Genomic DNA, 13,691 nt, shown 5'->3' with positions numbered 1-13,691 from the left:
ACTTAGAAAATAATGTAAATATTCTTCAAACCACTGCCAGTATTTATTATTTATGATGTTACTATATATATTTTAAAGCTGTAGCAAGCGGAGCTGGAGCTTATTTTAATGTATCAGTAATTGTAATATATTTTGTATTACAACACACGGAGAAAAAAAGGCTAATGAAACCTAATGACAGAATAAGATGTACTTTTGGAAACCCTCTAGGGTAACTCAGCTTTAACAAGCCCAACTTTAAATGAATCCTATCTAGACAGAAAAGAGAGCAAAAGGCTACAATCAAACATTATCAGACACATGTATGCACAAGTAGAAAGAAGTACTAAAAAAAAAGCTTCAAGAAGGGGGGGACAAATGCTTTATTGTTTTGGCTTTTGCTATGAGAGTAATTTGACTAATTATGCAAAGAAAGGGGCATTGTAGAGCATCATTTACGTTTAATAAGTATTGATTAGACACAATTAATTCGCAGATAATGACAGCAATAATGACAATGTGAGCTTTACATTTGGAGATAAGCAATTTAGACATCATTTGTAGTCATGTTTTTTTTTCTTATTACAGTATGCACAGTATCACAGACTCTTAGTTTTCAGTTTTCTGCTCTTGACCTTGTGACGGACCACAGCAACAGTGGTGAAGAAGTTTCCCATGAACAGAATGAGGAAGCAGAGACCACACATCATGACCTGGCATAAAGAAACCAATACATGAGTAAGCACAAAAGCTTTAATTCATCTTTATTTATTTTATTTTATGAAGAAGTAGCTCATTTACAGTAGGCATCTTTGACTAAATGATAACATGCGTGTCTTTTATAACATAAAATCAGTTAATGCAGCATAGAAGATATATGAATGGATTGCAAATATGCTTTTATGAGCAGGAATAACGCGAAAATAGGTGAGTACTGACCTGCCATTCTTTACAGTCTGGGAGCCGTGCCATTCTGAAGAGAGAGAGGCTATTGAATAGCTGCCAAAACTGCAAGACAAAACACAAGTACTTCAGGATTTGTCTTGTAAAAGTGAATGATTTGATTTACAGCTGTACAAACACAGACAAGTTAAAGCTTAAGCTGTTATTCAGATAACCAAAATCCTAAACATTGTATCAAATTTTACCTAAGCCTAGAATGACATCAGCATTTTCAATCAGATCTTTTTATCCAGCCATGAGAAAGCAGACATTTTTTAAGCTTAAGTTCAGTTGTGAATCATCTCAGTGTCCAAGACTGTACTCACATGACCAAAAAAGAGGAAGGGCAACAAAAATGTCAGCCCTTTCCACATCCAAGACTGAAATCCCTCTAAAAACAGAAAACAGAAGATTTTCAATGTTTTTCTATATTATTTCCACATCTTTTTATTGAAGCAGTGGCAATTCGGAGCCCCAGACATGGTGAAGCACCATCAACCAAAATATTAAAGCATGATGTGCCTGACTGAGTGTATTGTGTCCTTGGTGTGTTACAGTGTCTCTCACCCACGGTCAGATCCATGTTGTGTCTTTCTCCCAGAGCTCGTAGCCTATAGAGACATCCACTCTGATAGTAGCACTGCAGACACTGGACAAAACCTGTAAGTTACAAATAAAGAAAATGAGGCTCAGTCTTTTATTTTATAAGAATTAAAAATGTATTTCAAATAAAGAGCCTTACTCTGATACAAGGAGTAGGCAAGGAACTGGTTCCTGAATGTCTTGTACAAGTCCCCATCTGGCCTTGGTGAAAAACAGAAAAACAAGTAATTACGTAAAAACAACAAAACAGTAATACAATGCAAAAAGCATGGGGGGTCATTTTCTCAATGTGTTAATTAGGTTTTCTTTTTTTACTTACTTACAAAAGGTAATGTACGCACATTTCGACAACCAGGCAATTATGGCTTTACATAAAAAATCAAGAGCATTTAGACAATGTGCAAATTAATGTAAAGGAAACTGTAGTATAAAGGTCTTTGAAAAATATTTTGTGCAGTTGTTGTCTCACTCTTTAAAAAGCAACAGATTTTGAGTAACTGCAACAATAGCATGTTCAGCATTGAATAAGAAAAATATTAAACACTCACCATGTTAGCATTACACCGGACAAAAAAGCTGAGATGTAGTGGTGAAAAACCCACCAGCCTTTGATTCTGTGATGCCAGATGCATTGTATTAGATATTTTAGTCTGTTGTTTTTTTGCAATTTACTTTATTACAAATATGATTAGTTGCTATAATTACAGTTAAATGGTCAGTGAGCTGCCAATATGTTTTATTTATGAAAAATGTGTCATCATTTTTTAAATGTTTTTGTAGGGGTGGTAGGACTGACCTGGAGCCGTTGGTGATGAGGATGCTTTCCCTGATGGTTAATGTGCAATAGTACCAAACCAGCACGAAATTGACGATCGCATCAAGGAATCTAAAGTCAGGATAACAGACAAATTATTGATTTAGATATGCGGTACATGCATTGTCCATATAGTAAAGTCATGGTAACTGACAAGGTAGCAGAACATGCTAATATTTACCTGTAGCTCACAAAGAAATAGCATACAAAGGAGAGCAGCAGCATGATGACTGTGAGGTACAGCTTAAACTTCTCGTATTCATCTTTGTAGGCAAATCTGACAGATAGGAAATAGAAGATAGGACAAATGCAGGCCTCAATTTACAATATAAATGATTAAATGTGTCATTGATGATGGGAAATAAGGAATCTCTTGGCTTAGATATGTGTTTCTTACTTTGACTGCTTGCTGAAAAGAGTGACATTCACATTTCCAAGAACCAGACTGAGGTACAAACTGAAATATGAATATGAATCATATTATTTTTCTGGTGTAACTTTACACAAGGTAATAAATGCAAATGAGCTGTTTTTAAAAAATGTGTATATCAATCATAGCAATGAGATCAGCTTTTGCTTTTAAAAATCAGTTTACCCATTTTTATTGGGAAGGAATGCTTCCATTTCAAAGAAAGCATTTGGTCGCATCTTTATCTTCTCATTTATTTCATTCAACATCTTGGCATCCTCTTCTGAAGGTCCTTTGCTGCATCTGATGGATGAGATAAGTGCATAAGATGGCCAGGTCTGTTATATTGACACATTTCTGTATACTGTGTGTGTACGACCGGATGTTCTTATCTGTACTGCAATTGTGTTTGTGTGTGTATAAAATGTACCTTTTCACGAGGGAGGACACCTCTTTCAGCCTGTTGCGCTGACTGGAAATGGAGGACGAGCAGTTTTTTTGTAGCTTGGAAACGTCATCCAGTTTTTGTAAGTACATTTTGTGTGTTTCCTGGACCAGAAGAACATGGTGATATCACAAGCATTTATCTTTGTAAACTTTAGGAATTATAGAAACAAACGGCTGCTATGTTTGAATAATCTGATACTTTTAACTGATATTTGTCATTTTCTTACCTGAAGTTGCTTATAGTCTTCTTCCATGCATTTCCACTCCTCCAGACAGACTTTAAAACCTTGAGACATTTTGTGAACACTTTATCTTTCACACTACACCGAGAGCAGACCGAAATAATTTAACCAACAAGAAATTACTTGCACATAATGCGATGTTGAAGTGATTCTCTCCATAGACGGTTTATTGCATAAAGTGAACTTTGACTTGTGCGGATGTGCAAGATTTAGTCTTGGACATTGCTCTGTAGAAATGATCTTGTTATCACATTGTTCAGTTATCACCTACAGAGCTAAAGGGGAAAGGTTATTATTGACTATATTGTATAAATTGCAAAGACAGGACGTTCTATATTTGTTTTTCTATAGCACTATATTTCAGCATTTTAGTTTAAAAAGTGCAAATTAACAGCATCTAGTGGATGAAAGCACGAAATTGATGATAAACTAACTTGACTGCAAATCGGTTTCAAGGGAGATGATTTTGCTATTTAATTTTTGATGGCACAAATGACTAATTGGTGGAATCAATAATTATTTTATTAGTTTGTTAAAACCTCTTGTGTTGTTTATTTATTTTATTTTTTTGCTCACTGACAGCAGTCAATAAGAGGAATCGTACAAATACAATTATTTTCAGTGTAAAAGATTTAGTGCCGCTTTTATTCTGAAATGTCTGTACGGAAGTTTCATTGTTTTGTTTATATGCGCATGCGCAATCAGCTGACGGTGGCCGGTGAGTGTTGTCTCAGCTGTGAGGTGTAGATGAGAGGTCAGTTCGTCAGTTTATTTCATACAAAGTAGCTTGCCGCTTATATTGACAGATATCAATTACCTCGTATTAGGACTACATAGGTTGATCTACACGAAGAAAGATCGGACACCAAAACAACTTGATGAGAAAGGTAAGATTTCATACTGTGTGTGAGTTTTACTAAAGCCCTGCTAACGATAGCCTGATTTAGCTAGTAGGTTGTGAGCTGGATTTTGTCAGTTAACAGTTGTTACAATTAAAGGAAACATCATGTCATTCATTAGTTTTGTCATAATCTATTTAATAAATATTGTAATAATTTAACCAATTTATCCAACGCTAAAACTGATCACTTGTCACCTTAACTCTAACTCTACTTTACTTCCTGTTCTACAAACTGCTCTGTAAACATAAGATAATGTCTGCACATGTTGGAATTTATACAAAAATATATCACTTGTGTGTACCTATACCTGTTTGTATTTGTACTGTACTCTTCTCCATTTACTATGTTGCTGTTGACATTCAGTTCCACAAGTTACATTAAAAAAACAAAACTATTTTATAACCAGCACTAGCAAGTAGTAAGCAGCTTTCAGACTTTAGATGCCATTTCTCATTTTGGTAGGGATATTGTTTAGTGAATCATTCAACATCTTACTCAAAGTCAAAACGAGTGGGTTGTTTGCAGTTGTGTAATGTATTGAAGTACATTTATTCAAGTACTGTACTTATGTAGCCTACGACTTTGTGGTACTATTACTTTACTTAAGTATTTCCTTTTAATGCTATTTTATACTTTTACTTCACTACATTTTGCAAGCCAATAGTGTACTTTTTACTAGATTACTAAATGTATTTAACAAAAATAGTAAACTAGCTTTTTTACATAGTAAGATTAGAAATGAATACAAAATATAAATAACCTAATACATAAACTATGACATATAATTACAGTTTAGAATTTCGAGTAGCAGTCTTCAAAGTTATGAAATTAGCTCCAGCTCGACCAGCAGTGATAAACACATTAATTAATCAATAATAATAATCAAGTAAGTTGATATATATGTTTCTAAGATGGGACATTCCCTACAATAAGTACTTTTACTTTTAGTTCTTAAGTAAGATTTTTTTTGTTTTTTACACTGTAGTATTGGTACATTTACTATTTATCTAAGTACTTCTTGCACCTCTGGTTGTTTGTTTTCCAGCATACAGACAGGAGATGTGTGCTGCTATGTATGTCCTGTCGACGGTAACGGGCTACGTGCTCACCTCAGCCCTGCTGATGAAATGTCCTAATCTTCTACACCGGAGGAAACGAGAACCTTTTCTCAGCAGACACATTTCCCATCGAGGAGGTGAAGATAAAGCTTGCAAAAAGATTGCAACACAAATTATCCACAGTTCCTCACAAAATGTGCAACCTATTTATTTTAATAGATATCATACTAATACTTCAGGAAATGATTTTGTAGATACAGATGATAGTGTATATATAATGAGTGTGATTATAATTTCCATTTTGAGCCTGAAAATCATGTCTTGGCCTATTCCTGTCAAATATAAAACTTCTCCTGTCTGAATGCAGTATATCATAAATCAATTCGGACAGTTTTTATTTCCTTTCTTACACAGTAAAACTATGCCCCACTTATGCTTAGGCTGTTACCAGTTTGTTTTAGGATTTATTTTTATGGTTTGGGTTATTTTTTCATGTATGTATTACTTTGCTTCCACAAGACAGTATTTTTGTGTATGTAATGCTGAAGTGGTCTGAAGGCGATATTCTAGCTGTGAGTTTGTGCAAATATAAAGAGAGCAATATACCATGCTTATTGTTTACTTTTTTAATTGCAGGCGCTGGTGAAAACCTGGAAAACACCATGGCAGCATTCAAGCAGTAAGTAGAAACAAAAGTCACTATGACAATGCTCTTTTTTGACTTCTGACCTTGTGACTTTTTCATGTCATCGTGGGAAGTTTGTGTCATCTGAGCTTCGATTGTGACCACAATCTGATCATCCACACTCCAGCATACAGACAGCAGTGCCTTAGATAACTGTTTGCGACGTAAAACCCAAAGGTTACTTACTGCTGCGATTAAGAACTGAACAGCTTGAATTTGTGCTAAAAGTCAGTGTCGTTTTTAAGGTAGAGTGATAATATATGTGCTGTGTGTTTGTCCATGCAGCGCTGTAGATCTTGGCACAGACATGCTGGAGTTGGACTGCCACCTGACCAAAGATGAACAGGTAGTGGTGTCACATGATGCTAGCTTGCAGAGGGCCTCTGGCATCAACGCCCACATCTCCGATATGACCTACGCTGTGAGTTACTGCTCTCATTGCATTCCTTCATTAAGAAAATCTTAATGATAATTTATTTGAATAATGGAAATGATGGAAATATTAATAGTAGCATTAGTAAGCTGTTTTTCTATGAGCCCCTTTTAACATGTACAAGACAGAAGAGGCCATGAGGCCCACACATATTTAAGGGTATGTTCTCTATGGGAGAAAGTTGAAAGCAAAATTGCTCATAAATTGCTTATGCATTTCTATCACAATAAAGAACGCAAACATAATTCTGCCTTAAAAAACAACAAGCTATTCACAACAACAAATCTGAAATTATTCAAGGCATACATTTTAAAAACATATCCACTTGTGTGGGCAAAAAAACCTGTTTACTCCAAAGTTTACAAGACAAAAATAAATGTTTAACTGAAGATTGGGTTCACAGTCTGCTCTTTAGCCTTGTTGGACAGAGAGTCACTTGTTTACATGAATCTTGCTTTGACGTATCCTTGCCTTCCTGCCTCTTTTTTTATCTTGATATTCATTTGAACGCACTCAGTCACATCCATCTCGCCCCACACTGGATATGACCTGACTTCACCCTCGCCGTCTATAGGTTATATTTCTTGTCTGTTTGTCACTGACTGTGTGCTCTTTGCAGGAGCTCCCGCCGTACCTCTGCAAGCTGGGTGTGACTTTTCAAAGAGGTGAGCATCACAAACTGATAGCTGTGGTAATTAATACAGAGTTATCCATGCCCATAAACAGATGCACATCAGCACCTTCAGTCATCACTTTGTTACTCAGAGTTGTGCAGGCTGTTGTCATCCACAGTTCATACTTATACTCAAGAGAAGTTATTTAATATAATTTGTATATAACATAAAATAGTGCCAGGAACTGCCACTATGGGGAGTATAACCTGAGGCAGATTGTGTTTTTGACTTGTCCTTGTCTGTGCAGAGTGTTTCTGCGAGGGGGGGGAGGACAAACGCATCCCTCTCCTCAAGGATGTTTTTGAGGCATTTCCCAACACCCCTGTGAACATTGACATCAAGGTCAACGACGACAGGCTCATCAAGAAGGTCTGTGTGTGATGTTTTTTATTAGTAATCTAACCCTCCTATAAAACAACGTTTCCCATGCTATTTTTCATTGAAATGTTTTCATCTTTTCACAGATTGTAAGCAGTCATTTTTGTCATTAAAAAGGAATTAGTATTTTCCTCATTGTATATAAAAAGGTGAACCTAAACAGGCAGACTATGAAACTAACTTTAAAGACGATACGCTTTAACTCAGTTTACAAAAAGTACATTATGAGCAGCAACCGTATGTTAATTCATCATGTTTCACGCCTGTCTACAATGTGTTTTTTAGCGTTTCTGTAATAACTTTCTTACCGTTGCAGGTCTCTGAGCTGGTTGTTAACTACGACAGAGAGGATCTGACGGTCTGGGGCAACGCTAGCAACAAGATTGTAAAGAAGTGCTACACAGAGGTATGTTAACATTAAATATCAAGTTAACCTTACCCTTGTGTGATCAATTCAGAGAGTAAATCTGCTTTACACTATTACTTTTATCTAGTAGGGCTTATATTGGCATGTATAAGAAATAATAAAATCTGCCCTTTACAATACAAGAAACATACTAAATCTGTTGTGAACTGTAGAGCACTCTACTTCATAATTGATTCACCAGTAGTGACTGAATTGAGGGATTGAACATGAATCCTGATTGAGTTTTTGTGTTTTGCAGAACCCACGTATTCCAGTGTTGTTCAGCCTTCCCAGAGTATTGCAGCTGTTAGGCCTCTTCTACACTGGCCTTCTGCCTTTTGTTCCCCTCAAGGAGCAGTTTCTGGAGATCCCCATGCCTTCTATTATTACCAAGTAGGTATTCACACATAAAAAGACCCATAGGATCGAATTAAAAAAGGACATGCACTTTTGGATAACACATACGTTTCAAGGAGAGGTCAGAAGGGTGCACTGACTTTTAGTTACACTTTACTCTACTGGTTGTCTTACAACACTGCACAGATACATGTCTACAGTCCTAGTTTGTCATTAAGATACAACAGTAACACAACACTACACCAGAGGTGATCAGTATACAAGTAGACAACATTTGATAGCACTAAGTCAGTAGATTGAGGTCGGTTTCACGGGGGTAAGAACCAACGACTTTCCTTTAGTGCACTTAAAAAGCATGTCAACCTTTAACTATTACTTATTTCAATAAAAGTTCATGCTTTATGGCAAGAAGGAATATTCCAGAGCAAGGAATATTGCTTTTACAGTCTACACATATCCACACTGCATGGTAAACGTACTGAAAGCCACAGAGTATACAGGTCCTAGCTATTTGACTTTATAAATCTTTGAAATCTAAACACCATCTTATCACCAGACTGGCAAAAACCCTGTCTTGTCCATGTGTGTTTTCTTTCTGAACTATCAGCTTTCTCTGTATCTCAACATCATAGCAAATGAGGAAAAAGCACAGTTATATTTTAAGTAAGCAAAAATACCATCATAATTCGCCAGTTTAAAATTCTACCCAGAAAGGTTAAATTGGAAACTGTTTTTAGATCAGCTTAATGATTTTCTGGTGAAAGAAGTGTTCTTAATGAAACATCATGATCTCCATTTGTATTTAAAAAAAGGACTTTAAGAGTGATACATTCTTCACAAGGGTGAGCACTTTGTGGAATTAAGTTTTAAGTGAAGTGTCGGACTGTGTGAGCCATGGATGAAGGCTGAGAGATTTGAATGAACGCTCTGAAAATGGTCCTCTAACAGAACCCTGCAATTAAAATTGTTTTTGTTAAATAGTTCAGTTCCTACTGAGGTCAGGGATGTACTTAACGTTTCTCATTTAGTTTTTAAACATTGCATGAGGGACTTTCTTTGCTCAGTTACTTTGTCCACAAGTTGTTTCCTTTCTGATTCTGTTCTCTGTATCAAAATACTTTACGTCTCACTCACTAAAGAAATCATTTATTGACAACTTTGATCATGAAGTCATTGAGCAGATTACATGTGGACGGACATTCATTAAAGATTAACTGATTTCCTTACTTTTCTGTTACAAACCAACACAGTAGTTATGTTGCACTAATTAGTTGCTTTATATACACACTGTAACTTTTGTACTGTGCGTAGATATATGTTTGTATCTGTTGTGTGTATTGTGCTCGACACGTTGGAGGATCAAAAGTTGTTGTTTGACATTTGCTGTTTACATTTTTCGCACATTTACTTCAACTTTAGTTAAGGATTTAATTTATTTCCTAGACTTTATTTCAGCTTCTGGCTTTATTTGACCTCAAATAACCTGTTATTCAAAGGTGGAGGAGCATCAATCAAATATAAAAATGTATTACCACTGCTGCTTTGAGAAAAAAAAATTCTGACTGGGGCAAATACATCAGTATGATTAACTTTCTGACACGTTTTTGTGTGATTTTGCAGAATAAAGGGTCCCGACAGATTAACAAGGAGTCAGAGATTAATTACCTGGCTGGCAGACACGTAAGTAACTAATTTGTCGTATCAATTTAAATCCTCTGTCTTCTTAATTCTATCATCAGAGTATCTTACTACATTAAATCTATGTACTTGTATGTATTCACTTTTTCATTATGTATCATTGTATTTACGTTGTGACTGCTTTTATGTATTTATCCCTGGTTGAACAGTATATTTGTCATTTTTGAGAAATGCCGTTGCAGTGGGAAGAATTATGATGCCTCATTACAAAATAATACACATACACATTACTGTGACGATGATTAACGCAAGACATTTACAACTGTAAAACTAAACCTATCTTTAGCTTTGCTATATTTGCCATTTCCCATTTTTCTCTTGCAGATTGCTGATGAGAAAGACTCTGTTTCAGCATCTTACTGCCAGGGGAATACAGGTAAAACCGCTGTTATGTAGCTTCTCTCGTAGTTCTAAAAAAAACCTGCACACAAATTATACAATTGTGAGTGGATGAAATTGTATAGGGCCAATAATGAAGAGTAGCTGATACCCATTAAGTCAATTCATCTTTATCTTATCGTTATTTACCTAGTGATTTTGACTTTTGACTTTTTCTCGGAACTCCAACCCTTTTGCTTACACTACAGGAGGCTGTTAAGAGCAACTAGGGACATTAACAATGTTTTGCTAAGATTCAGTTACTTTCCCTGTGTTGTTTTTACTGCCAAGAATGATTAAAATATTTCCATAGTATAAAAAGAGCCTGTCTGATTCTGAGAGCTGTTGTTGGTGCAGTGTTTTGCTAACAGTAAAGAGCAGTTACTGAGAAATGTCTATGGTTCCTACAAATTCAAAAATAGGCTTGAGTGGCCGCTAACAAAGCTGATAGAGCACAGACGCATTCTTTGTCCTTGTGTAACTTCACTGTAGTTTGTGTGTGTGTGTTTTTAACTCCTGCATGTGGTTTCAGGTGTACATTTGGGTGTTGAATGACGAGGAGGACTTCCAGAGGGCATTTGACTTGGGAGCCACAGGAGTTATGACAGATTTTCCCACCAGGCTTAAAGAATTCTTGGACCTGAATGGCATTTCTAAGCCCCAGTGACCTGCAAAAATCTACCTTACCCACCCCCCCTACTCCCCCACATATGTGATTAACCTACAATCTGAGTCATTGCTAAACCAGCCCCCCTCGACAATGTGCATCCACTTTCTCTGCATGCATTCCAGCAGGGCTCCGTTCAGTGTCTCAGGCTCTGCATACTGCACTGGTACGAGGACCGAGCTGTTGAACTGGTGACACAAACATTTCATTTAAATTACACCACACATATGCTAAATATTATTACCTACCGACAGTTGTGTTCTTTGCATATTTGGATCAATTAAAAAAACAGCACAATCTAAAGTTTCTTTAAAATGGGACAAAATGCTAATCAAACTTCAGTGTTTGAAAGTCTTATCATCCTTGAATTTCATAACAGACAATTGCTTTTGACTTGAGATGTTATGTTTTAAACATCACTAATATCAAGATACTGTATATGTTTGCCTTTTTCGAGTCTTTCAAGTAAATTACAATTTGCAGTAATATTCTTTGTTAATTTACCAGCAGCTTTAGAATGTTTTGAGATACAATACATATTTATTTCCCGTTTTTACTATCAGACTGTTGATTGCATGCAATATCCAAAATGTAAGTAGTTTGATAGATCATTTTTATATGTGCACTGATGCATCAAAAGTATGCTACTTCAAATAAAGATAAAATGGTGCAGTTTGACTACTGAGGTGGGTTGTGCCGCTGACCCTTATTTAAAACTCAAAGGCACATGATTTTATCAGCGGATTTTAAATAAATCGTTGTGTGTTGTTTTTTGTAATTTTGTTGTGTTTTAAGTGTAGTTTTTAGATTTGAACCATATGAATCGACTGATTTTGCACAAAAACATATTTCAATTTGATGGTTTAAGTAAGAGGATTGCCATTTTCACACGTGTTTTAAGATCGTACACAAAATTCAACTTAATATATAATGTTTACAGCGTATTGTAAATATGGTAGACATAATATATGATTGATTGCTTTTGCACTTCAAATTTGAAATGTATTTAAGACAGCAGCTCTTCATTTTGTGTTACAGTAAGACAATCAAAAATCATTGGGATTATTATAGCATTTAAGATTTATAATCCAAACAGGTGACCACAGAGAGAGGGTCAGTAATGAATATAGTGGTTGTGGTTGAAAGTACTTTATATTGTTCTATATATACAGTATTGCTGCTTTATTTTCTATACTGTTGGGTATTTTATGAGTGCTGTCTGAGTGGTTGAAGTAAAATCTGCACAGTGGTTTGTCATATGAAAGATTTGTGATTTACCAATCATACATCAGATCTTACATTACTGAATATTTTGATTTCTTTGCCTGTGCTGTACTGAGTGTGTATTTGTTGTGCATGCCTAAATGATTATTTATTGTATATGTTGCGTCTGATTGTGTGTGTGGGACCTGGCTGTCTATCTAAATGCCTTATCCCACATTGAGTATGACATTTGATTTCAAATATTGAATCTTGAACAAATACATTTCTATCATTGCCAATAAAAACTCAAATGCTGTAATATGCTGAGTGGTGTTTATATATATAACAACAGCTTTATAATATCGTTTACCGCACACATTTGACGGTTTTATGTATGGTAACTACCTGCGGACTGACAGCAGGGGGCGCTGTAGACTAGATGGATTTGAGAAGTTTTCCTTTGTTGAAGAAAAGTGAATGATGCGGGACATTTTCTACACACTGCTGTTTTCCTGTTTGATATACTTATTCTTAAAGACTGCACTCACATGGATCCATTAGTGTTTACATTCACGGAGAATACTAACAATGTGGATTTTGCAGTCAGATTACTGGTTAAAGGCTTCTACCCTCGACCAATGAGCTAAGTGTTGCTATGCCTTATCCGTTCGCTGATTTGCTAATACAAATGTCAATCATTCATCGAGGATACGGCCAGTGTCCTCTTTGCCAAAGATTGCCAACCTGGCCGCCAAGATGATACACGTCCTTCAGAGCTTTAAAATATTTTTGCAAAACAGGAAAAACGCATCTGAAACTATTACACAAAATGTATCCCAACAAATACATACAGGAAAATGTCATTCATATTTAGACTTTTTTCTATTATGTAGCATTATTTAAAGTAACAAATACCTTAAATTACTTTGAATGTGTTATTAATGTTTATGTACTAGTGTTAATAAAAAATATATATTATTGAATCTGACTTTTAAGCTGTGTTGATTAAAATGAAAGTCTCTTAAACTTGAAATAAAAAAAAGATATAATGTGGCGTCTGTCTGAGGGAATCTGTCAACAAATAGATCATTTTCTTTCCAATTATTATCCTCATCATCCTTAACTTTATTATTTATATTTGTTTGTGATTTAGCAATGTATTTTCCCACTTAATTATTTTAAATTATATTTATTTTTGTTTGGTCAATCTTGTAACTAAGAAAATGTAAAAAACAAAAACAATATGAAGTCTTTCAGACCGTTAGACCTGTCATGTAAAGTTTTGATTAAGTATTAACAGCCTAACAAAGTTAAGAACCCCATCACAATTTTTTATTTGTATGAAAAAGCTTTGCATATGCAACAGTATATGTAACAGACTAAATAAACATAAAACAATGAGACACTGGACAGAAA

General features: G+C 35.4%; 2 protein-coding genes across 2 annotated transcripts; one reads left to right on the top strand and one right to left on the bottom strand.

Annotated features, from left to right (window-relative positions):
* Positions 1-343: 343 nt before the first annotated feature.
* LOC134880362 (ion channel TACAN-like) lies at positions 344-3,674 on the bottom strand. Its single transcript, XM_063907289.1, has 12 exons — positions 3,422-3,674; positions 3,178-3,296; positions 2,934-3,050; positions 2,736-2,795; positions 2,520-2,615; positions 2,321-2,410; positions 2,073-2,138; positions 1,664-1,725; positions 1,489-1,581; positions 1,248-1,312; positions 919-987; positions 344-692 (listed from the first exon to the last, which is right to left on the bottom strand). The coding sequence occupies exons 1-12, from the start codon at positions 3,488-3,490 to the stop codon at positions 579-581; spliced, it is 1,020 nt and encodes a 339-aa protein (XP_063763359.1). The 5' UTR covers positions 3,491-3,674; the 3' UTR covers positions 344-578.
* gdpd1 (glycerophosphodiester phosphodiesterase domain containing 1) lies at positions 2,244-12,594 on the top strand. Its single transcript, XM_063907290.1, has 11 exons — positions 2,244-4,323; positions 5,384-5,533; positions 6,033-6,075; positions 6,367-6,502; positions 7,134-7,179; positions 7,436-7,557; positions 7,883-7,972; positions 8,232-8,365; positions 9,950-10,009; positions 10,352-10,403; positions 10,938-12,594. Exons 2-11 carry the CDS (start codon positions 5,398-5,400, stop codon positions 11,070-11,072), a joined length of 954 nt encoding a protein of 317 aa, XP_063763360.1. The 5' UTR covers positions 2,244-4,323; positions 5,384-5,397; the 3' UTR covers positions 11,073-12,594.
* The last annotated feature ends 1,097 nt before the right edge of the window (positions 12,595-13,691 follow it).

The sequence above is a fragment of the Eleginops maclovinus genome, chromosome 18 (genome assembly GCF_036324505.1).
Source record: "Eleginops maclovinus isolate JMC-PN-2008 ecotype Puerto Natales chromosome 18, JC_Emac_rtc_rv5, whole genome shotgun sequence".
Taxonomy (NCBI): Eukaryota; Metazoa; Chordata; class Actinopteri; order Perciformes; family Eleginopidae; genus Eleginops; species Eleginops maclovinus.
Note: the sequence above shows the minus strand (reverse complement) of the source record. Positions and strands in the feature narration are given on the sequence as shown.

What these genes read in the sequence shown, in the direction of transcription:
- LOC134880362 (XM_063907289.1), bottom strand. Translation starts at nt 3,490, where the DNA reads ATGTCTCAAGGTTTTAAAGTCTGTCTGGAGGAGTGGAAATGCATGGAA. An exon ending in AAGACTATAAGCAACTTCAG is followed by an intron (nt 3,297 to 3,421) that starts GTAAGAAAATGA and finishes CTTCTGGTCCAG; the next exon opens with GAAACACACAAAATGTACTT. An exon ending in TTCCTTCCCAATAAAAATGG is followed by an intron (nt 2,796 to 2,933) that starts GTAAACTGATTT and finishes TTCATATTTCAG; the next exon opens with TTTGTACCTCAGTCTGGTTC.
- gdpd1 (XM_063907290.1), top strand. Translation starts at nt 5,398, where the DNA reads ATGTGTGCTGCTATGTATGTCCTGTCGACGGTAACGGGCTACGTGCTC. An exon ending in GGGTGTGACTTTTCAAAGAG is followed by an intron (nt 7,180 to 7,435) that starts GTGAGCATCACA and finishes TTGTCTGTGCAG; the next exon opens with AGTGTTTCTGCGAGGGGGGG. An exon ending in ATTACCTGGCTGGCAGACAC is followed by an intron (nt 10,010 to 10,351) that starts GTAAGTAACTAA and finishes TTTCTCTTGCAG; the next exon opens with ATTGCTGATGAGAAAGACTC.